The sequence below is a fragment of the Pristis pectinata genome, chromosome 10 (genome assembly GCF_009764475.1).
Source record: "Pristis pectinata isolate sPriPec2 chromosome 10, sPriPec2.1.pri, whole genome shotgun sequence".
NCBI classification, from domain to species: domain Eukaryota; kingdom Metazoa; phylum Chordata; class Chondrichthyes; order Rhinopristiformes; family Pristidae; genus Pristis; species Pristis pectinata.
In genome coordinates, this window is record NC_067414.1 from 63,471,096 (window position 1) to 63,495,869 (window position 24,774).

Below are 24,774 nucleotides of genomic sequence, written 5' to 3' on the forward strand. Positions count from 1 at the left end.
CTGACTTGCACACTGTGCAAACTATTTGCCAATTCAAACCAAAATTCTTGAATCCAAGTTCCATCATTTACAAAAATATTTCATTACTGTACACTTAACACCTTTAAGTGGAATGCTCACACTACTGTACCAAGTTTGTAGAATTACTCTGTTATGACATCTTAGATGAAACTATATTACAATAAACACCACACACAATGGGCAGAAATACATTTTAGTGATTTAATATAGTGTCACCAGTAAAGACCATCCTCTGCTTTAAACATGTTTCTTCCCTAATGCTGTCACTTCCGGATTTTAATAAGACTGGTCACAATTTATCACCCTACTATGAAGTATTGCAGACAATGACATCTTAAACAGAATAGCCTTGAACATTTGAGATCATTGCAGCACTTCCACAGTTCTTACAGCTGTGAAAAGCTAAATAGGTTGTTAATATGCAAACTTGAGGGCTACTTGAGTAGGAAGAAGTATGCAAAGTCGTTGGAAATAATAATTGCAGATACTATATTTTAGGGGATGGAGGCAAAAAGATAATTGTAAATTTTATCTTGTTTGTCTTATTGACTGTATTTTTACTTCACAGCTTCACTATGCAAGAGAATGGCTGGAGGTCCAAGTTCAGGCAAATCTCTCAGCTATAGGCTCTTGCAAACAAACACATGTAGAGGTTTGCATGCTGCTACCATTCTGGTCTTGAGCACAAATCACAACTCATCCAAGATTGGGATTTTCAATGTTATAAATATTACTCAGATTCATATTCTGAGTTGAAGCTGATACCAAGCAGCATAGAAAATAGTGGAGGCCTACTAAAATACTGCTTTAAGCACAAGTGCCTCCAACCTTGATATCCATGCAGGAAGAATACCTAGTACAGTTCATATGCAGAATTTGATTTGTGGTCAAACTTTAAGAAACTGGTTTGTGGAAATAATACAAAAGCACTGATTCAAAAAAAGCACATTTATGCAACTGCATCCAATAACCAAATGAAAACAAATCTCTAATTAATGAAAATCAAAAGATTGCAGTAGCTGGAAATCTGGAAAAAAACCAGGACGTGCACTTCAGGTTGAAAAGTCTTCAGAACTGATGAAGGGTTTACAATCTAAATCACTAACAGTGTTTCTCTTTTAACGGATGCTCCAGAATTTGATTTAGTTCAGTACTTATATGCACATGTTTTTGGGGTATATGGCATTAATTTAATAATACAGGAACTGGCATTTCTATGTCAGTGCCAATGACCTGTAAGAAAGCAAGGCAGTTAACTGTAAAAATGCCCTGGTATAATCATCCTATCTGAACTAGTGCAAAGGGGTTTATTTCCAAGGTCGCATGGCACTTGGAAATTCCTACTTGCAATAATGATATAGCATTGGATGAACTTGATACATGAAATATTCCACTCCTGAGATTCCCTACACATGCCACACAATTTTTTTCCTTTTGATTTACAATCCAGTTCTGCCCTTTTCTGTATCCCAAGTACATCTACGGACTATTTAAAAAGTGTTACATTTTTCCAGTACTCACCAACCATGTCTGTGGACTGAAAAAAAACCAAATATATTAATTGTGACTTTCTGACACATTTTGCTGGTTAGCTTACTCACCATGTGAAGGAATCAAAATATCCTCTTTTGTTCTTTTGATTTGGAGGCTTTAGAATTTAAAAAGGGTATTTGCTCAAAGAGAAATATTTTAAAAAATCACAATTTTCACTTAAATGTCTTTCATTTGTGTCCACAAATGCAATAAACCATCATTGAAAGTACTTTTATTATATATTTTAAGTTCATGCAGATTACCAAGGTTACTCCATAATGCAATCGGTACATTATTGAAAGAGATTTTGTTCAAAACAGATCTACTGTGTCAGTACTCGATGTCTCATTCTCCTGAATGTATTTCAGAATATCCAGTTCATTCATGGCAGCCACTGTGCTTTTAGGGGAACTGGATCCTGCTGCAGGACTGCTCCTCCTCATTTCAGAGGGGAAGGCAGGCTTCTTGGGCACAACTGGCTTGGCTGGCACAGCTGGTTTGGCTGGCACAGCTGGTTTGGCTGGCACAGCTGGTTTTGTTTTATTACTGGCACTCAACTTCAGTAATTTATCCAAGTCATCTTCAACTCTGGAAATATTAAGAGCACAAAATATACAATCAATGATGTTACCATTTTTTGTCTACTACGTGCATTTTGTCTTATAGCATATGTCAATTGCAACTGCTATCTATGTAATCAGAGACACTGAAGAATATGCAAAACATTCAAAACTGGAATCCATCCTGCTTGAACAAAAGCACATGAACAAAAATATAATTATTGCTCAAGAAGGAATCAATGTCACGTGTTTGGGGTTTCCACAGACCAGGAACATTGTTTTTCATAAATGTTTAACAACAAAAACTAAAAGTTAATGCAGAGTAAACCAACAGCAAATTTAATACAGTTTAGCATCTGTGATGAGTTTTATTTTACATAAGTGGTAACATTTATTCCTCCCAAGAGAATCATTGCACATTTTAAAATGGGTCTTACAATGTTAAGCTTAATTTGCTTTCAGTTGAATTGGGGAAACTCCAAAGTGCAGATTGAGAGAGAAGCTGTAGTGAGATCAATGCTAGTATAGTGAAAGATAAACAATATTAGCTGTTACAATGGATGCAGGAAGCAGATTTCCTGTACAAAACAACATTCTTTATCTATTCGCCCTTCTTTAAGTTACTGGTTCGTTTTGATTGCACTCTGACCACCGTTTTGCACTAAAATGACACCTATGCATTGTACCCTGTGGAAATGCCGAATTTCTTGTGAGCTTGCTTGGTTTTGTTGTCACATGGAAAACTTGGTCTCCCTCTACAATGCAGCAGGATTAAATTGGCCAATAAGACTCGGATTTTGGCAACCTTAAGCCATGAACTCCACCATTCCAGCCGGTGAAGTCAGAGAGCCTCTGCACAGTGTGGAGTCCGGTACTCTCAAGGATCTAGCTAGCCTCAAGTGTCTTCTGGAATTTTCAGAGACATCGATGATGGAAACCAATCAATATGTTTTTTCTGCAAGCAGTGGTCTGGAGCTGGCAGCTGAAAGTCACTTGACAAGTCTTGGCAGTGAGAAGTCACTTAGAAAGGAGATACTACAAGAGGCACATGGTTAAGTAGATAAATCAAAACGGAGTTATGTTTGTTTCCAATGATTAATCTCAGATCGCCTGATGTCTAAAATAAAGCCAATTCAACAATTTATGTGCACACAAGTGCTTTACAAGCTGCTCAGACTGGGCATAGGCTTGAAATTGCCTTGGATCACAGCAGTTCCACACTAACACCTTGATTTCAGATTTGTGCATTTAGGTATTGGGCAGTATAATGTGGGGAAGGTATTGAAACTACTGTGGGAGCTACCACCTCTCCTGTGGACAAGAATAGCTAAGATAGATCAGAAATTTGTGACAGTGACTGAAAGCAAATATCAAAGCTTTTGTAACAAAAGTCCACTTCCCTTCAAAAGGACCACTTCATTAACTATTAAAATAACTACCTCAACAATTCTTCGGTGTCCTCATCAAGGTTTACATTTATGGTACTGCTTTTAAGCTCACGGGTAGATGGAAGTAATAAAGGATCATTGGTTTGGACAGTTCCGCCCAAGTCTGGGTCCTCAAACAACCTGAAATCAGCTACAGAATGAGTAAATGTTAATAGATTATTCACTTTACAATATGCATTTTTCACATTATAACTCAGTTAATAACCAGAATTTACTGTTTGCTGTCCATATAATGGTTAGCTTCAACAGGCAAATGTATAGCTCCTGTAAAACAAAATCCAATGTTGCATGCAAAGCATCTACTGTGTAGTTTGTTCAAGGTGAATTATTAACCCACTCATACTGTAAATCATAGCTAGTGACCTTGCTTTAACTGTTGGAAAACATCAAACCAACGGCAACCAATTATGAGTTAGATACATTAAGAAACAAAAGTGAAATATAACAGGACTTTATAGGTACATTGATACAATTTGATTTTGCATCAGAAATGAACAGTTTCAAAATAATGGAATTTTGAAGCTGTAGTAATTCTTATAGTCTTGAATTACATTTCTGGAGGGGAAATGTATTTAAATACAAGAAAGATAATTAACAGCCATCCATTTGCTTTCAATCTAAGGTAATGCAGAAAGAAAAAAAACAAAAAATATGTACGCTCCATTTAGCTTGAAAACTACTTTTGCTCAGTTAGACACGAAGAGTGAAAAAGGCTCCAGTAAAAAAAATCCAGATTCAATCCCAATTCAAAAAACAATCTACACAAGCTGATTATATCAAACCTGAGGAAAATCTATTCAATTCAGATAATTTGCTTTAAACATATTGGATTGTTTTGCTGTTTTCTGTTCAAAATGTCTCTTCAAAGTATACTTTTCTTCTTTTACTGCTTTGGATGCAATGCAAGTGAAATTCATTTACATGGAAAGGTTGCAGGAGTAGCCCATTTGGCAATTTCAGCTGCTATGCTATTCAATACTATCACAGGTGATCCTTCATCTCAATACCAAGGTCCTGCTCTCTCCCCATATCTCCTGATTCATTTTCTGTCCAGAAATCTATGTCCATCTTAGATATATGCAGCGAATTGGCTCTACAGGCTTCTGTGATTTTTGTGAGAATTCCACAAGTTCATCATTCTGAGTGAAGAAATTTCTCCTCTCAGTCCATTTCTTGAGCCTGTTAGCCCTTATTCTGGATACCCCAGCCAGAGGAAACATCCTACATATATCCTGTCAAGCCCTGTCATAATTTGGATGCTGCAATGAGATTTCCTCTCATTCTTCTGGTGAATATAAGCCTAGTAGACCCAATTCCTTCTCATATGACAGTTCCAAGAATCAGTCTGGTGAATCTTCACTGCACTCTCTCTTGGGCAAGTACACCTCCCTTTGGTAAAGAGGCCTAAAACTGTACCCAATACTCCAGATGTGGTCTTTTCTGCATTACTGTATTAACACATCCTTGCTCCTGAACTCAAAACCTCTTGCAATGGTTACTTTGTTTTACATAGAAATTAGAATCTGGAAGTTCTGCATTCAAGTGAATATATATAAAGTGGTAGAAAAATAAGCCAAAAAAAATCAAAAAGAAACAATATCTGAAAAGCAAAAAACTGCAGATCCTGGAAGTCTGAAACAAAAAACAGAAAATGCTTGAAATACTTGGCAGGTTTTGACGAAAGGTCATTGATCCAAAATATTATCTTTGTTTCCCTCTCCACATGCATTGCCTACAATGCAAGTTCTTCAGTGAAGCTTAATTAAGGTGATAAATGCAATCATTATACAAACAATGGTAGTGATATCATTGGATGAATGTTACTGAACCAAATTCAGACAGATGAACACAAGCATTTAGACCAAAGACCTGTGTGGGTCTAAAATATATCCATTTTTATGTGGAATATTTTGAACATTTTTAGGTTCAGTTGATTCAGGTCCCCACCTTCTCTGACCTCACTTATTGGTGCCCCATCTACTCTAGACTCACATTGGAAACTTCTGTAAATCTACTTCAAATTTCCACCCCTCTTTCGCACGACCCTACTGTGATCCTGCTTTCCTCAGCTTCACCATCTCCATTTCTAGAGATAAGATATGAACCAACATCTGCTATCGGTATACTGACTCCTACAGCAATTTGACAACATCGATTCCTGCTGTTTTCTGCAAGAACCTTATTCCATTTTATCAGTTTCTTCTTCTTGGTCATAATGCTACCCTTCACGTTTGTGCTTCTAAAATGCTTTCTGTTTTCCTCAACCAAGGATTCCCTTTCAACATACACGGAGGACTGCGATCCATTTGTGCCAAGTTCAAAAACTTCTGGCCTTCTCCTCCCTCAAAAAAAATCCTCAATAGCATTCCCTTTCTCCATACGTTGCACCATTTCTGCTCTCTCCACCAAGAAGCACTTTCTCATTACTTTCTACAAAGATAACATTCCACAATAACTTGTTTTACAGCTCCATGACCCCAATGTCTGCACCATATCACCCGACACCTTTCCATGTAAGGGCAGAAGATGCCACATCTGCGCTTTCTCCACCTCTGCGCATGCTGGGCTATTGCTTTGCTGAATACAGTCGCTGAAAATGTTTTTAAATTCTCCATCCTTTCCCCATCAATCTTCAAAATTCCACTAATGTAGTTTCAGGTCCAAGGAACTGGATCTCATCTTTTGATGAAGAATTTTACAGCTTTCTAGTCTCAAAGATGAGGTTAACAGTGCCAGATCAGAACCACTGCTCCTACTTCTTCAGCCACAGTCGGCATCAGCAGTAAATCAGCAGCTACCTTTCACAGTTCCTCCAGGAATTGAACGTTGCTGTCTCACAACTGGCTATCAGATATTCACACCTCAACATTTCTCCAACTTTGGCGAACGCATGGTTCAGGCTGGAAGTCCTAGAGACAAGGTGGAGGTCAAATGTCAACACATTGTCTAGTCACTCTGTTACTGGACTCACCATTGGGCCCAGCTGCCAAACACTGATGAAAAAAAAGAGGACACTCTGTCTGGCTCTCAGCTTTACATTAGGGACAGCTGGCCTACAGTGACCCCATTTACTGGAAAAAGGATGTGCAATTTTCTTTTTTGTTTACTTTATTATAGTGGTTTTAATTATTTGCTAATTTTTTTTCTTAAATTATTTAAACTCCATTAGATGCTAAGGCCAAGAAATCACACCAGCACCTCTGCTTCCTCAGAAGGCTAAGGAAATTTGGCACGTCCCCATTGATCATCATCATCAATTTTTATTGATGCACCATTGAAAGCATCCTATCCAGATGCATCACGGCTTGGTATGGTAACTGCTATGCCCAAAACTGCAAGAAACTGCAGAGAGTTGTGAACACAGCTCAGTCCATTATGAAAACCAGCCTCTCCTCCATGAACTATATACACATCCACTGCCTCAGCAAAGCAGCCAACATAATCAAAGATCCCTCCCGCCCTGGACTTTCTCTCTTCTTCCCCCTTCCATCAGGCAGAAGATACAAAAGCTTGTAAACATGCACCACCAAGCTCAAGAACAGCTTCTATCCCACTATTATAAGACTCTTGAACAGACCTCTTGTACATTAAAGATGAACTCTTTCTGTATTCTGTTATTGCCTTTCCCTTGTACTACCTCAATGTACCTATGTTTTGAAATGATATGTTTGGATGGCCTACAAAACCAAGTTTTTCCACTGTATGTCAATACATGTGACAATAATAAACCAATACCAATAAATATCTCTCTTTAATAAGTCTTTGATAACTGACAAGTTGCCAGCATTTGTCAGGTCATTCAGTGGATAGGGTCTCAAGATTTGTTAGAGGCCTATTCATCATCCAAAGCTTGCTTTGTCTCACAAGATCCATGCTGGGTACAGAAGATTAGCACGTTTGGCCCTCTACATTTAGGAAAGGTGTACGAGAAGCAAGGGTGGCAAGTCCAGTAAGTGGAGCAGGACAAGCTCAGTCAGGGCCACTGTCTGTGTCTTCTTAAAAAATTTGCCCCATTACCAATACTTTTTGTCTTGCACTATCAACCCTTTTGCTACTTAAATTCCTCCTGGATTTTATTCAATGCAGGCCTTCCCTTTCATTCTTTCTTTCTTCCTCCACTCCTTCACTTCTGTTTAAGTACTTCCTTACAAAAAGTTGAATTTTCTGATTCTTTCCAATCCTAAAGCCTTGAATTGTCAACTCTTTCTCTCTGTACAAATACTGAATGGCCTGCTAAGTACTTCCAACCTTCTCTGCTTAGATTTCAGATTATCAGCAGCAGCTGCGTATTTTGAATATTGTTCACATTCATTAAATATTCATCTATCACTGGCAACATTCCTGACAATAGCTTTATTTAATTAACTAGATTTCTATTTCCCAGCTGTGGTGATAAAATTTGAATTAATAGAAGTGGATCATTAGATCCGACCACTGGATTATTAGTTCAAGAAAATAATTAACATGCTAACATTTTCCCCTTCTACTGTTGGCAAAAAAAATTAAGATAGTAACTTAAAGCAGAATAGCTTAAATAGGTTGCTTTTGCAAAAGGTGTGGAATTTATATTTATGAAAACTTTATTAACATTCAGCAACAAAATGTAAAACTATTGTCATTGCAACCTTCAAAGATTATGTGGAAATTAATTAATGTAAGAATAGTAAGTATATTCAAAACCCCAAATTGAAAACCACCCAAACCCTCCTCTGTCTTTGTGCAAGTAAATCTCCAACATCAAAACTGCATCACTTAAAAAGGACATGACTTATACAGCTGTCTTTTAAACTAACATCCTTTTAACACTTCTGTACAGATTTCTGAATGAGAAAGAGAACAAGTCCATCTAGCATGGAGCAATATGATCAATTTCCACGACAAAATACAATTGCTTCTGTACATTACAAATCAATCAACCCAGAGATAAAAATCATGAAGTACTGAAAATTAATTAACATGCATACATTATTGCAACATTGTTAATTATCGAGTACCGGGTACTAAAGAGAATTTAAATTAATGAGGACAGACAGCAATATTCAACTTCTGCAAGGATTCACTTGGTTTCTTGCTACATCTCTGAGAAAATCCCTAGAGAATCAGAGTAAATGATTGCAAAAAGCTCTTTCTAATTTGCTCGGGAGTGTGGCTCTGCTTATTCTATGCCAATTTATGACAGGAAATCAGCATAATCACATTGGAAATTCAGGACTAAATTTCCTTGAATGACAACCACAATAAAATACTAAACAAAAAATAATGATAGCATCCTTTCCAAACCACATTCATTTGATGAAATACAATATTTTTATGACCTCAATATAACCTATTCATTTCATTCTCAGCAGAAGAGACCACAGATACTTTTTCATTTTGTTTGAATTCTGAGCTGTAATTGATGCAATTGGCATCAGCATTACTTGGAACTCATCCATTTTAGTTCTGAAATTAAAAAGTGTTCAATGACTTTCTTCCAGCACCAGCAGCATGAATCACAAGTTGAAACCTCACCATGGCAAGTTCTGAAGTTAAGTCAAACAGATCTGGTAATTTGAGCCAATGAAAATGGTAATCTTCACAGATGTCCAACTGCTCAACTGTCTTAAGGAATGGGGATGGGGCAGTCCCAACAAATAGGGACAACGTGACTTTAGCCCCTTGTTACATGGTTAACCCTTACTGTCCTACAGTCAGCAAGGAATAGTCAGTAAATACTGTCAGCTAGTATTGCTCATATCTCAGAGAGAAAGAAAAACTCTTATTGTTACCTTCTGAGACAGTACTCACCTTCTTTGAAAGAGGATTTCTTTATGGCCGTTGTGGTCGAACCTTTAACTGGTTCAAAAAGCCCAGCATCAGCATCCACTTCCTCAAAGAGAGTAAACTTATGTTTTATCTTCTGCTGAGAAGACTCTGTCTTCTTCACTTTATAGCTGAAAAAATATGCATAACATTAGTGAATTAGATCACATAGAGGGATTCATCAAAAAGATTAATCATTTTAATGTCTTCTAATGGTAATGCTGAAGTAGGAGTTACTTCATTAGCTATCATTGTGAAATTGTGAACACTCAGTTACAAGACTTTCCAAGCATGATCACATTTGCTTTGAAATGGAATGCTATTTTCAAGTTACTTCATGAACGATGCACTGATTCCTTTAATGGGAGAAATCTGGTTGTGAAAACAACAGTCATATGGTATTGGTTTATTATTGTCACTTGTACCGAGGTACAGTGAAAAACTTGTCTTGCATACTGCTCGTACAGGTCAATGCATTACTTGCAATTAGTTCTGAGTGAGAGGTACAAATACTTCAGGCGATGAACAGATGTGTGATGTATTGAAAACGTCCAACAGTTGCTGCCCAAATTGCACTTCTTTAGAGCCATTCAGCGCAGAAATCGGCCCTTCAACCTCTTTGTCCATCTACACTAATCCCATCTGCCCAGACTATAGCTTTCTATACTTTGCCTATTGAAATGCCTGTCTAAATGTCTCTTAAACATAGTGATTGTATCTGATTCCACCACCACCTCTGGCAGCAAATTCCTGACATTAACCACTGTGTAAAACACTGCCCCTCAGGTCCCCTTTAAAACTCCTTCCTCTCTCCTTAAACCTATGCCCTCTTGTTTTTGAAACTCAAAGCTAATATTTTGCTGTTGGCCACCACTGAATGTGGTGGGTGCAGTAGGTATTTAAGGGATGAAATTAAAAGAATAAGCACTTTTTAAACAATGTGGTAATTGTTAATCAGTACCATTTTCTGTAGGGTTCAGAGAAGATTTACGAGGATGATTCCAGGAACGAAAGGGCTTACGTATGATGAGCGTTTGTCGACTCTTGGACTGTACTCACTGGAGTACAGAAGAATGAGAGGGGATGTCATAGCGACATTTAAAATGTTGATAGGAAAGGACAGAGTAGATGTGGCTAGACTGTCTTCCCTTGGTGGGTGAGTCCAGGACCAGAGGGCACAATCTTAGAATTAGAGGGTACAGTTTCAAAACAGAGATGAGGAGAAATTTCTTTAGCCAGAGGGTGGTGAATTTGTGGAACTCCTTGCCATGTACAGCAGTGGAGGCCAGATCAGTGGGGGCATTCAAGGAAGAGATAGATAGATATCTAAATAGTCAGAGTATCAAGGGATATGGGGATAAGGCCGGAAATTGGGATTAGAATAGGTTTTTTTTCCTCCCCATTCCCCATTTCTTTTTCCCTTCTCCTTGGAGCAGACTCGATGGGCCGAATGGCCTGCTTCTGCTCCCTTGTCTTGTGATCTGTAGAAGAGAATTTCTCTGAAACCTATGCATATAGTAGGTAGCATTAATTCCTGTTTGTTTCCCCAGAGCTTTGGTTGTTAATTATATTTCCAGACTAGTCTGTTTATTTTCCCAATCTCCTGCCATGAGCTCTGAGGGAGTGATGTAGTACAAATAGAGCAAAATATTTTACTTATGCCTAATAATATAGTTACTATTTATTCTTACAATATATAACTGACAGTCACTGCATTCTCCTCACCACTCACAACTTTTACCACCAAAATAACAAGGGCACAGGTGCATGGGAAGACTACTACTTGCATAATCCCCTCCATCACACACTACCCTGACTTGGTAATCTCCGTTCCTTCAACATCACTGCAACTTAATCATTGAATTTCTCACCCAACATCACTGTTACAGTACCTTCAACAGGAGAACAGCAGCAGGAGCTCAAGAAAGTGGCTCACCATCTCTTTCTCAAGAGCACTTAGGGATGGACAATAAATGGTGGCTTTGTCAGCAAAGCCCACATACCATAAATGAATTTTAAAAAGTCACAATAAGTGCATCAGACAAATTCCCTCTAAATATTAAAGCAATCTACTTTTGATTTCAACCAGTCTTTCAGTCCTAAAATACTGAATCATTATTAAAAGTTAACTATCTTACTTTAATTGAATAGAATTGGGATTTACTCTTCAGAAAGTTGCCTTATCCTGGGTTTCATTATTACATGAAAGGCCCTTCCCTCTCCTTCCTGTAATTGCTTTCCACATGAAAAAGGAAATTGTCAGTACAGTATGTACAAGTCTAAAATAGAGCTGGCACCTTCAACCAGAAAGCATCTTACTATTTTCTGACTGACACTATTCCCTAATGGCTTTTAAACAAGCATATTTGTAAGAAAAGTACAGGATTACTCTGAGGCCTATCTTAGAACAATGCAAAGTTACTCAAGGAAGCAGAAAAGGCAACTACAGATAACAGAAAAAAAATCAAATAGAATTGTCAGCTTATGGAATATAATCATCCAGGCGTACAGTTAAATCACAAGTTGATCAAGTTATATCTTACTGAATGCTTTTTAGGTACCACACCCATTGGTTCCCTTGTATCCTGCTAGTTACATCCACTTGGTCCCATAAGTGTCTATGATTCAGTGATTACTATACCAGCTCCAAAGAGATATCTCATCATGCTCTACCACTGTCCTCACCATGTTATGGCTACCTGTTGTCCCAGCAGAGTCTACTATGAATACATTCTGTGATTTTTCAATCATACATTTCTTCAAGATGACTCTGGTTTTCCTACCTGCCATTTTTAGGGATTATTTTCCCCATTCTGTGCTTTGGACGATGCTTGAATCTGTTATGAAATTTTGGCAGCCTCACACATTTCCTTAGATCTTTACATCTTCCAACAACATTAATCTATTTAGGGGCCAAATTAATTATGAGCATTTAAACTTGTCCACTCATTACAAATGCATTAGCCAGCTCTGATGAGTGTCTTCCCGCTGTGGTAATAGGTCATCCTTCCCAGCATCTCCTGCCATTTTCTTGTTTTTAAAACTGTATTTATTTATGGGACACATTGCCCAGCATTTATAGCCCATCCCAAATTGCCCTTGAACTTGGAGATTCACAGGACCATTTTAAATTGTAGTTTAGACAACCATATTGTTGTGTGTCTGGATTTCTGCATGGCAGATTTCCTTCCCTTGAGGATATTAGTAAAGCAGATGGGTTCTTAACCAAAATCCTAAATTCCACAGTCACTATTATTGATGCTAGCCTTTTATTCCAGATTTAACTACTGAACTTAAATTCTCCAGTAGCTGTGGTGAAATTTAAACTCATAACTTCACACTAATAATTGAAGCCTCTGGATACTGGTCCAATACATCAATCACCAAGCAGTCCACCCTGTATCATAACATATCCAAAATAAAAAACACAAAATGCTAGAAATATTCATCATTTCAGGCAGCATCTGCGAAGAGAGTAATAGTGTTAAATATTTCCGATCAATGACCCTTTATCAGAACTGCTTAACGTGAATGGCCCTTCAACAGAACTACTTCTATTGAAGGGTCATTGACCCAAAACATTGATTATTGATTTAATTTTAACAATTAAAAAAACTTGCAAATGACCCTTGGGGTGTGTCAGTGATGTAGTGTGTAACGATGCTGACTCTCAGCTCCAGAGACTTGGGTTCGATCCTGACCCCTGGTGCTGAATGCATGGAGACCGCACATTCTCCTTGGACCACAAAAGCTTCCTCTGGATGCCCCGGTTCCTCCCAGCTGTCAAAGGTGTGCTGGTTGGTAGATTCATTGACTACTGTAAATTGCAGCTGGTGTGTCGGTGGGTGGCAGGAAAACCTGTGGTGGTGGGGGAGGGAATTGATGGAGATGTGATTAAAAAAAAGTGGGATTAGGATAGACGGATGCTTGATGGTCAGTGAGGACACACTAGGTGGGCTGAAAGGCCTGCTCCTGAGTCTTTATGTCTCTAATTGTTTTAAATGAAAATTATAATTGGATTTTCTGTGCAATCAACTAAAGCTTGCAGCTCTGCAAATAAACTGGAAGAATTCATGACATCCATTTTTCAGATATTTCTGTGGAAGTCTCAATACACTACTTTCAGCAATCAACTTACTGCACAAAATCAGAAGCATCAAAAAGTGTTAAGAAAACACTGCTACTGGTTTAAAGTTCTGCCATGTTATGTGGAAGAGGACATTTTTTTCTTGGAAAATTTGGCCAGCTGTCAAAATATAACAATGAGTGTCTGTTCATATCATTTTTAGACTTCCAGCAAATTTTCATTCTGGACACTGAAAAGACCCTTATTGTTAAAGGACTCTGCAGATGCCTTAGCTTTCAGGGCCAGTTAATCCTGGTACCAGCAGCCAGTTTTGGGAACCAACAAGATTGCTTACTAATAATAGTGTAAAAAGTTTCCTGTCACACAACGATAGCAAAACTGGTATGCAAATTGAGATTTGAACTTGTTGTTTGACACTACACATAAATTAATCTTCATTGCAATACAAGCAAAGAACAAATGTTTGTTTTGGTCACTCAGTGTACAAAGTACATTTGGATATTTGTGAAAGGATTATTTAGAATTAAGTATTGTTCTCAAAAATATTTAAAGATACAAAGGAATGATTTTGTGCAGTGGTTATTTACACAGACCCATAAGTAACTTTCGATAATTACTCTCCAGGGGATTTGGTTATTGTCCTAGTATTAGTCACCAAAAAAAGTCAAATAATTATTTGTCATCTATGCTTAATTTTGACAAATACAGGTCAACAAGGGATTGAAATTCATGAGTCACCCTTTCATGATTAAGTCATTTTGTTAAAATAATGCAAATAGGAATCCTGTGCAAATTTCTTAAATTCATTTAGACATAAAATTCATTTGCAACTTTTTCTGTATTTTGTATAGATAAAATGGAGGTGACACTAACTTAAAACATCAGTCATTTATCTGCTTGTGGCTTTAAAAAAGCTGATATCCATACAACAATAATTCAATTTTTAAACAAAAAATCTTTTACAATGTTCAGGCTAAAAGCAAAAAAATGTTACTGAGGAGCATCCAGACTTGTGAAGTTTAAAACAGAGTGCATGACTTAGAGTTGGGGATTCTTGGTGTGGGTTTCACTTTGCAACAAATCAATCACTCCAACTGATTTAAGAACATAAGAAACAGGAGCAGGAGTCGGCCATCTGGCCCGTTGAGCCTGCTCTGCCACTCAATAAGATCATGGCTGATCTGGCTGTGGTCTCAGCTCCACCGACCTGCCTTTTCCCCATAATTCCCTTTTCCCCATAAAGCCCTTAATTCCCCTACTGTGCAAAAATCTAACTGTGTCTTAAATATATTTAGTGAGGTAGCCTCCACTGCTTCCCTGGGCAGAGAATTCCACAGATTCAGTACCCTCTGAGAAAAGCAGTTTCTTCTCATCTCCATCCCAAATCTATTCCCCCAAATCTTGAGGCCACGTTCCCTAGTTCTAGTCTCACCTACCAGTAGAAACAACCTTCCTGCCTCTATCTTGGCTCAACCCCAGCAAAATCACACGGATACTATTGGTCGCTGATCTTAACATTATGAAATTGAAACATTTTCCAACAATTTTAACTGCAAAATGCTAAATGTCGGATTGTTGAGTACTGTCCCTTTCGTAAGTTTATGTTTCTATAAGATCCCCTCTCATTCTGCTGAATTCCAGCGAGTATAGTCCCAAGCAACTCAATCTCTCCTCATAGGCTAAGCCCCCTCATCTCCGGAATCAACCTGGTGAACCTCCTCTGCACCGCCTCCAAAGCCAGTATATCCTTCCTCAAGTAAGGTGATCAGAACAGCACGCAGTACTCTAGGTGTGGCCTCACCAATACCCTGTGCAGTTGCAGCATAACCTCCCTGCTCTTAGATTCAAAAGCAGACAAGTGGTAATTTTACTCAAACATACGATTTGTAGCTCTCAAAGTCTCATTCCCCCTCCCCTTCATCAAGGTTCTCTCTACCCCATAGACAGCAAGAGCATACTATAATACTACCAACATTTGAAAATTGGCTCAACCCTAGCAAAATCACATGGATTCTATTGGTGGCTGATCTTAACATTATTAAATTGCAACATTTTCCAAAAATTTTTAACTGCAAAATGCTAAACACTAGATTGTTGCGAGTACTTTGTGTACAACAGTTGACACAGAAAGCACGTTTAGTCATTTGATCATTGCTTGCACAGAGGTCTGTACTTAACTGGTGTTAAAAATGCACCACTGCTTGCTTCTCATCAAAACATTTTAACCATCCATTAAGTGGACAACCAGCTTAGTAATCATGCTTTGTTTCTGAGCCACTGGAATTGACAGTTAAACAATAGCAACCAAAAAGTATAGTTGAATTCATGGGAAGGATTTGTCAACAAACTGTAGTTTTGGTTATCATGCAATGCGTTTATCTGGCTGCTTTTCCTACATAGTTACTAACAATGTTTTTGTAATGCAAATTTCCAGTAACTGTTCAATTGCTGTATCCAATTGAATTTCAAAGCATACACTTTTAAATATTAGTCTTAGATCTATCTAAAGTGTAACAAATTCTTAACAGGCCTAGACTAATAGCCAGTGTAAACTTACAGCTGAAAAAAATCAAACATTAATGACTGTCTAAACCAAGAAATTTAAGATCTGCCAGCACAGAGAATTCTTGAGTTAGCATCAATGCATCCTCTTATAAGCTTGATATCCTAAAATGGGATATTTCACTGGACTTAATTTTTTGGATCAGAACTGATGCCGCACAGTGCCAAACTGCCAATTGACCAACTTAAAAGGAGAAAATAACTCCCCAAAACTGAGAATTAGGCTATAAATACAACTTTAATGTTAAAATCTAAGCTTTCGCTTGGCACAAATTATTACTTCATTACATGCTGTATTATACAGAATTGGTGCTATTTAACTTTCAAGAAAAGTGTTTCTACACAACTTATTTATACACTGATGCATTTACAAGCAAACATAGTAATTCAAGCAGAGAACTCAGCTAAATATATTTTCTTCTTTACCACATGCCTCTGAGTAGTGATATTATTAGATTTATGTGGAGTGCATTGATGAGCCTGCATATGTTGGGGAGTTAAAAATAAACAATAATAGATATTATGAGAGGCTTCACATTATTAATTTAATTTAGTCCACTTTAAAAAAAGTTAAAAATAAACTGTAAGAAAACTGCAAAGAACAGCAGAACAGGGTTAGATCCAAAATTCACTATCTTGGTACTGCTACTGCGGCTGTTTGCCACTCAAATACACTCCCACAGGAATGACAGGAACAAAATTAATCACGGCAGGAGGCTATTTGGCACTACAAAACTGCTTTACCATTCAATAGGATTGGCTCAACTCATTGCTCTATCCGTCAACTTTCTTACTATTGAATACTTTATTGTTCATCTTGGTCCTGAAAACATCCAAAAATTGAACATCCACGGCTCCTTACTGTAGGGAATTAAAGGATTCACAACCCATGAGAAAATTTTCTCCTCATCCCAGGATGTTAGAGATGGTCACTGACTGGTACTTGCATGGAGTGAATGTTACCTGCCATTGATCAGCCTATACCCAAATGTTGCCTTGGTCCTGCCGCATCCAAGCATGGGCTGATTCATTTGCTGAGGCGTGGCAAATGGAACTGAACATGCTGTGATCATCAGCAAACATCCCCACTTCTGACCTTGTGATGAAGGAAGGTCACTGATGAAGCAGCAGAAGACGGCTGGGTCTAAGGCACTTTCTTGAGGAACTCCTGCAATTATGTCCTGGGGCTGGGATGACTGACTTCAAACCAAGTATGATTCCACCAGTGGAGTGCATTCCCTTTGATGCCCATTGACATCTGTTTTGTCAGGTTTCCTTGATGCCACACTTCATCAAATTTCTACCTGAATTCCTGTCTGACCTCGCCACTTTGATGCAGATTTAGACCAAGGCTTTGATGACGCCTGGAGTGGAGTGGTCCTGGCAAAACCCAAACTGGGCATCAGTAAGTAGGTTACTGGTGAATAATTGCCACTTGGTAACAATATCGATGAAACCTTCCATCGCTTTGCTGATGATCGAGAGGAGACTGGTTGGTAATTTGTTGGAGTGCACTGACTGCCTTTACTGTCCTCTTCAATGAACATCGATACAAAGTACTCATTTAATGACTCTGCTCTTTCCTCATTCTTGTTTATAATTCCTCCCATTTCTGCTCGTTAGAAACCCACATTTACTTTCACTAAGGCCGAGACCACTTTCCTGCTCTTGTCCCAAAGACATTATAGTTCCAATATATGTCAGTCTCTGCCTTGAACATATTCAATGACTTCTCCACAGCTTTTGGGGTTGGAGAATTCCAAAGAGCCACAATCCTTTGAGAGAAGAAATTCCTCCCCTATCTGAAATGGGTGACTCCTTAATCTGAAACTATCGCTCCTACTTGTACAAATCCCAGCTAAGAGAAATATCCTCGCAACATCTTCCCAGTCAATTCACACCAGACTCTTTAATGTTTTTACGTGATTGCCTCTTATTTTTCTATTCTCCAATGGGCATGGGCCCAATCTGCTCAACCTTTTATCAACAACTTCACTCCAGGAATCAGCTTAGTGAACCTTCTCTGTACTACCATCAATCATTCCTTAAACATGGAGACCAATACTATTTGCAGTACTCCAGCTGCAGGCTCACCAGCACCCTATAGAGTTACATCAAAATTTCCCGATTTTATATCCATACTACTTCCAATAAAGGCCAACATTCCAATAACCTTCCTAATTACTTGATGTACCTGCATATATTAGGGGGTATGCATGTATGTCATATATCAGGACCCCCAGTTCCCCCTGTATCACAACATTTTGTCGTCTCAGTTCATTTAGATAATAATTTTCCTTTTAATTCTTCCCTCCAACGTTTATAACCTCACATTTTTCCATATTATACTTCATCTGTCAACTTCTTGCTTAACTCACTTAACCTATTCATATCTCTTTTCAGGCTCTTTGTGTGCTCACAATTTGCTAATTCCCACAATTTTTGTACTAGCAGCAAATCTGGCTACACTCAGTTCCTTCACGTGTCTTCAAATGGCTTATAAATAGTTGAAGTGCCAGCATTGATCCCTGAAGTATCTCATTAACTACAAATTGCCAATCCAAAGATGACTCATTTATCCTAACACACAATCTTTTGTTAGTTGCACATTCTCCTATCCATGCCAATATATTACTCCAAACCCATGTGCTCTTACTTTGTGCAGTAACATTTTATATGATACCTTATTGAATGAGTTCTGGAAATCCAGATACACTAAATCTACCGGTCCTTTTATTCACCCCATGTTCTCGATCCTTACAGAACTCCAGCAAATTTGTTGAACATGATTTCCCTTTCAAAAAACTTTACTGACTTTGCTTGATTGTCTTATGATTTTCCAAGTACCCTGCTATTACCTCCTTAATAACGGATTCCAGCACTCTCCTAATGACAGATGTTAGGCTAACTGGCCTATAGCTTCCTGCTCTCTGTCTTTATACTGAATAGTGATGTAACATCCTATCATATCCATTATTCAGATATTTTACAAATATTTGTGTGTTTTGTGTAAGGATTTTTGGAAAGTTTTAGAGAAATGCTCTGTAAATAAGAAATCTTAAGAGTTTTAAAATAACATAAGCTCTGCAAATAAACTAGAATAGAGAAAATCCTTAGCTGAACAGATAAATGTCAATGTTAACATGAGAACTGTAGAAGGATGTGATTAATATTGGAATTCAGCATCAAATCAGAGTTCTGGTTTCTGTCAAATTTACTAATTATATTTTTAAGGTTGAAATTTGATGATGCTGTGTTGATTCAGCACTCCCAAAACACGAGCAGTAACTCAGAACTCATTTTTTTTTATACACTGCTTCTGACTCAGCCCTAGTCCTATAAGCCCATGGGAAGAAAGACTTAAGAACTGAACAATTACATTATTCATATCCTTTTTTTTGAAAAAAAAGGAAAAGGCATGACGTGTTTTCCTTTAATAGTCTTACAAAGTCAACACTGACCCCATTTACCATTATAGTTTTGTGGAAATTCTCAACATGAGAAAGTAGCTCTTTGACCTACACCCATGAACCGCAACATTGCTTATACCTGGCATCGTTAAATTAAACTAGCTATACGCACATTATTACATGGATTTACGGTACAGAGAGTGGTTGTTCACCCAGCTGATCCATGTAAATGTTTAGTCTCCACACCAGCTCCTGCTACTCTTTCTTTACTTCATCCCTATCAAACTACAAACTCTGATAATTTGGCACACTTAGGACTTCGGCAGTGCCAGAATGTCAGATTTGATGGACTATTGGATATGGTTTTTGTAAATGGATTCTGTAAATGGATTCCTGTGACTAGTGATGTCCTACAAGGATTGGTGCTGGGACCCTTGCTGTTCGCAATATACGTGAATGACTTAAATGTAGATGTGGGAGAAAAGATCAGAAAGTTCACAAATGACTCAAAGATTGGCAGAGCTGTGGATAGCAGGGAAGGTATCTTAGCCTCCAGAGTGTTTTTAATGTATTGGTGAAATGGGCTTAAAAATAACAAATGGAGTTTAATCCAGACAAATGTGAGGCAATGCATTTTGGGAGCACAAATGATCCTAGGACATACACCAAGGAATGGTAGGGTCTTAAGGAGTATGAGGAAAAGAGGGAGCCTGGAGTACAAGTCTATAGATCCTCGAAGGTGGTTAGGAAGGTATATGGGATACTGGCCTTTATTAGATGGGACAATGAATATGGAAGCAGGGAGGTTATGCTCCAACTTTATAAAACCTCAGTCAGAACTTAGCTAGAGTACTGGTTGCAGTTCTGGTCACCGAGGTATAGGAAAAATGTGATAGCACATGAGGGTGCAAAGGATATTCACCAGGTGTTGCCTGGCATGGAGCATTTCAGTTAAGAGGAGAGACTGAATAAGCTAAGCACATTCTCCCCAGAACAGAGGAGGTTAAGAGGGGTCATAATTGAGGTATATAAAATTATGAGGGGTATAGATATGGTAGACAACAGGAAACTTTTCCCCATATCATAGGGAGATAAAACTAAAGGACATAGGGGAGGAGATTTAGGGAGGGGATACAGGAGGGACGTTCTTCACCCAGAGAGTGCTAAGTACCTGGAATGCACTGTCAGACAGTGATTGAAGCTGGGCTACTGACAGCATTTAATAAGTGTCCACATGACCATTTGAATTGCTTAGGAATAGAAGGCTATGGACCAAGTGCAAAGCAATGGGATTAATACAGGAGGGTGTCCACTGGTTTGTGTGGACGAGTAGAGTCAACTGGCCCATTTCCATGCTGTATGATTCTATTAAAGTATTAATATACTTTACTTTTTTAAAAAAGATGTTACACAGTGTATAATAAATTTTCCAGTGATCCAAGTGAGTTTAAAGGGCACATGGGAATGGGGCCCCAATGAGTTCAAAGGGACATTGGAAGAGAGAAACAATGGGATAGCGAATTATTGGAGTTTTACTTTATTTTCTTTACGACTTATTCTCAGGCAGTACCTCATGGTCATGGACAGCATACTTCTACTCTGGTTTTGTGGTTTGGAGGTAGCTAACGAGGGCAACGTGGGAACCACAAACTGTGCCACAGATAGGTCAAGTGGTGGCTTCTTATGTAGCTTCCATTTCGATGCATCAATGCTATTTATTTCAACCACTTCTACTGGAAATGCAACCCACATTATTACTACACTTGGGTACAGAAAATTCCCAGATTCATGATTGGATCTATTGTTGATTATCTAACAGGCGAAGCCAAATGTCTCTTTGAGTGCAAACATTTACTCTGCATGCAGTCTAAAGGGAGGGTTGGAACAGGCCCCAGTGAGCCTAAAGGTAGTGGAGTTACGGTGCCCTGATGTGTTTAAAGGTAGCCTGGGGACTTGTCACTTCAAATGGTACATCCAGTAACCTCTCTGTTCTCTCTCTAATGGCGAGCTCAACACGCTGGCAGGTCCTTGCAAACGTAAATGCCATAATACAGAGGTGGGAAGCACTCCAAGCCCTACCCTTCAAACATCTAGAATAAAATCCATGACAGGCAGCTCAGCCACTAGACAGTTATCAAACTTGACAATAAATTAAAAGTTTTATATGTTTTCAGGAACTTTCAGTAATCATTCAGAAATTAAAGAATTTTTAAAGTTAAAAGTTTTAAACATTAGCCATTTTAAAATAAAGAACATTTAAACATTTAATTAAGCTCAATTCATTCAGAAGCGTATAACTTAAAACCTTCCCAAAAGCTCGGCTTTAGCCTGGGGCATGGCTTAACTGTCTGTCAGAGATTTCTCCAGTTGTTTTGTGGGTAGGACTTCTACTGACCACTCTCACCTGCCCTCCCTTCCCCCCAAAAAATTTTCACAGATGAGGTACAATATACCAAATTAAAGACAAAAAAGCAGAAAATTATTTAAATGTAGATAGATTATGTGGGTTTCCTCCGGGTGCTCCAGTTTCCTCCCACATTCCAAAGACGTGCGGGTTAGGAAGTTGTGGGCATGCTACATTGGGGCCAGAAGCTTGGCGACACTTGCGGGCTGCCCCCAGAACACAAAAGATGTATTTCGCTGTGTCTTTTGATGTACATGTGACTAATAAAGATGTCTTACCTTATTTCAGAATACTGCTGTGTAAGGGTATTGGAGAACCCTGGTACATGAAACATAGTTAACATGCAAGTGCAACAAGTAATTAGGAAAGTAAATGGAACACTTGGTTTTACACAAGTGAAATGGAGCTGTACTGGCTGTTGGCTTCTTAATTTAAGGAAGCATAAGCTTGTAATCTGGAAGTTCAGTGTAGCGGTTAGCATCATGCTATTACAGTGCCAGTGACCTGGGTTCAATTCCAGCCACTGTTTGTAAGGAGTTTGTACGGAGTTTGTACGTTCTCCCTGTGTCTGCATGGGTTCCCTCCGGGTGCTCCAGTTTCCTCCCACACTCCAAAGATGTGCGGGTTAGGCCTAATTTTTACTCCAAAATTTCTTGCCTGAAGGTGTACCCCAGGGAATTCTTATGGGGGACTGGTTTGGACACAAGTTCTGTTCTTCCAATGGGATGTCACTACATTTACGAAGTAATGGGAACACCTCTACACAGCTGTCTAGAACTATTACCTCAGCTAACCACCATCGTACTGCTGCTGATCTTGCACTGCCATTTTAACTCTACAGATATCAAATCAGTGAATTTGAGATCTTCAAATTAATTGAAGTTGAATGTACAGAATCCTTACAAAAGGTCTTGTTCTTAAAAAGGCAGAAAAATGCAGTATGTTCTATATGCCAATCCACAGAATCCGCAGAACATTATTTCTCTCCAAGGTTATTCTTTGGGCAAGGCTGGCTTAGATACAATGGTATCTTTCCACTTGAAGTCTAATTTTCTACTTTTGGCAATTCAATGAAAGGTAAACATCTGTAAGAATCCTACTTGGGAAACATGCTGCTATAGTCTAGAGGATCAAACAACTTACTCCCAAAGTAGGAAGGACAAAGGCAGGAAAAGCATGGAAACACCACTACCTAGAAGTTTCCCTCCAAGCCACCCACCATCCTGACTTGGGGATATATCTCAGTTCCTTCATGGTCACTGGGTCAGAATCCTGGAACTCCCTAACTGTATTGAAGGTAAACCCACACCTCAAGGATTGCAGCAATTCAAGGCAGTATCTCACCCCCTCAAGGGCAACTAGGGATGGGCAATTAAATGCTGGCTCAGCTGTGAAGTCTATATCCCTTGAATGAATACAAAATGTATAATTTACCATTATCAGGGTCAATGAGATAACTAACCAAGCCTCTCATTTTCTTAAACCCGCAGGAAAGTGCCCCAGGATGATTATCTGATACCCCTTTGCACAGCATGGAGGCTGGTAAGGAGGAAAAATAGAAATAAAATGTGCATCACCTCCCTCTAAAATACAGCCCAGTGAAACTTCAAAGCGCAGTTTAACAACGTGCCCGCCTTTTAATTTTAAATCCAACACATCTTTAATTACTTCCCTTTTCATTTCCCGATTTACTCCAGTCATGGTCTTTCATCTCCAAGCTTACTTCATAATTTATTGCTGGAGGCTTGGTTAAGATCTACCACCACAGAAGCGCACACTATAATTATCATACACCAGACTAGTTGATGAAATTGTACTGTTTCAAATATCTCAATCTTTTATCCAGTTCAAAATAACTGAGCTACCACAATTTTATTAACAGTTGTTTGAACTTAGTCCACAAAAAGGTAAGTTCTCATGCCAGTTTTTAAAAATAAAAACGCAAGCTGTCTGGGAGGAGTCCTTTGAAATCAGACTGAAATTCACTGAATAAAATAAAATGCAGAGAAACAAGCCATTTGGCTCAGCTAGTCTATCCTGGTGATTGCATGCTTTTTGTAAAACCTTTGTACTTTTCTGCTAATTTCAACAAAATTTGTATCTTTTCTGCACCTACTCTCAGACCTTCACAACCTACTGAAAAAGTGTGACCAGAAATGGACACAATACTCCAGCTGTGGCCTAACCAGTCTTTTATAAAGGTTCAATACAACCTCCCTGCTTTTGCACTGTGCCTTTTGCTTTGAAGTTCCTTAGGTCACAGGTTGCTGGATATCAGACACAAACTATGCATCACTTTAGAAACTCCAGAAACAAGTACTGCACCATTGCTCTCCCGGAAATTGCTCAGAACCACTGAACTACTGGATAAATACAGAAAGTAGATTTTAAATTAAGTAGCCAGTGAACTTTGGGGTTATGCTCAAGGTAAGCTATAAATTGCTGCAATACCACATCCCAAAGCAATTCCCTTGCAAACTTAGGAATAGGGAATGCCACAGAAAGGGGAATAAGGCACACGAGACCCGAGTGACAAGGATAAACATTTAGGCATCTCCTTAACCAACCAAAAGATTGAGATATTGGAAAAGGTTAAGTAAAGGAGGAAATGTAACTGGTAATTCAACATCACATCAGATATAGAAAGGCAAATATGGAAATTAAGAGGGAAAGCAAAAGAAAAATAACATTTAAGATCTCAAATGACAATTAAAAAGATATCTATTTATTACAATTACTTTACAATGTCAGTAGAGCATGTTCGGCAATAATTAATACCAATGCTGTCATTAAACAGGTGCATAGATTGCATTGGACAAGACTTTCTGCAGTAATTTCAGCATTTAAAGACATCCAATGGGTTAAAGTAGTTAATTAGACTGGGAGATACTGTTTGTGCTAAGCTAACAGCCATGAAGCAGAAATTTGGATTTTTGTGTTTAACCAC

General features: G+C 38.4%; 1 protein-coding gene across 2 annotated transcripts in view; it reads right to left on the reverse strand.

The window, feature by feature from the left end:
* Positions 1 to 208: 208 nt before the first annotated feature.
* hs1bp3 (HCLS1 binding protein 3) overlaps positions 209 to 24,774 on the reverse strand; it is a 69,202-nt gene continuing 44,636 nt past the window's right edge. The window contains exons 5-7 of one of the 2 annotated variants that reach the window (XM_052024312.1): positions 9,350 to 9,495; positions 3,554 to 3,692; positions 209 to 2,142 (exon numbers count right to left, since the gene is read on the reverse strand). In XM_052024312.1, coding sequence (XP_051880272.1) covers positions 1,866 to 2,142; positions 3,554 to 3,692; positions 9,350 to 9,495 — 562 coding nt within the window. In that variant the 3' untranslated portion in view covers positions 209 to 1,865. The remainder of the gene's footprint in view (positions 2,143 to 3,553; positions 3,693 to 9,349; positions 9,496 to 24,774) is intronic. The other variant, XM_052024311.1, reaches the window with a different exon arrangement.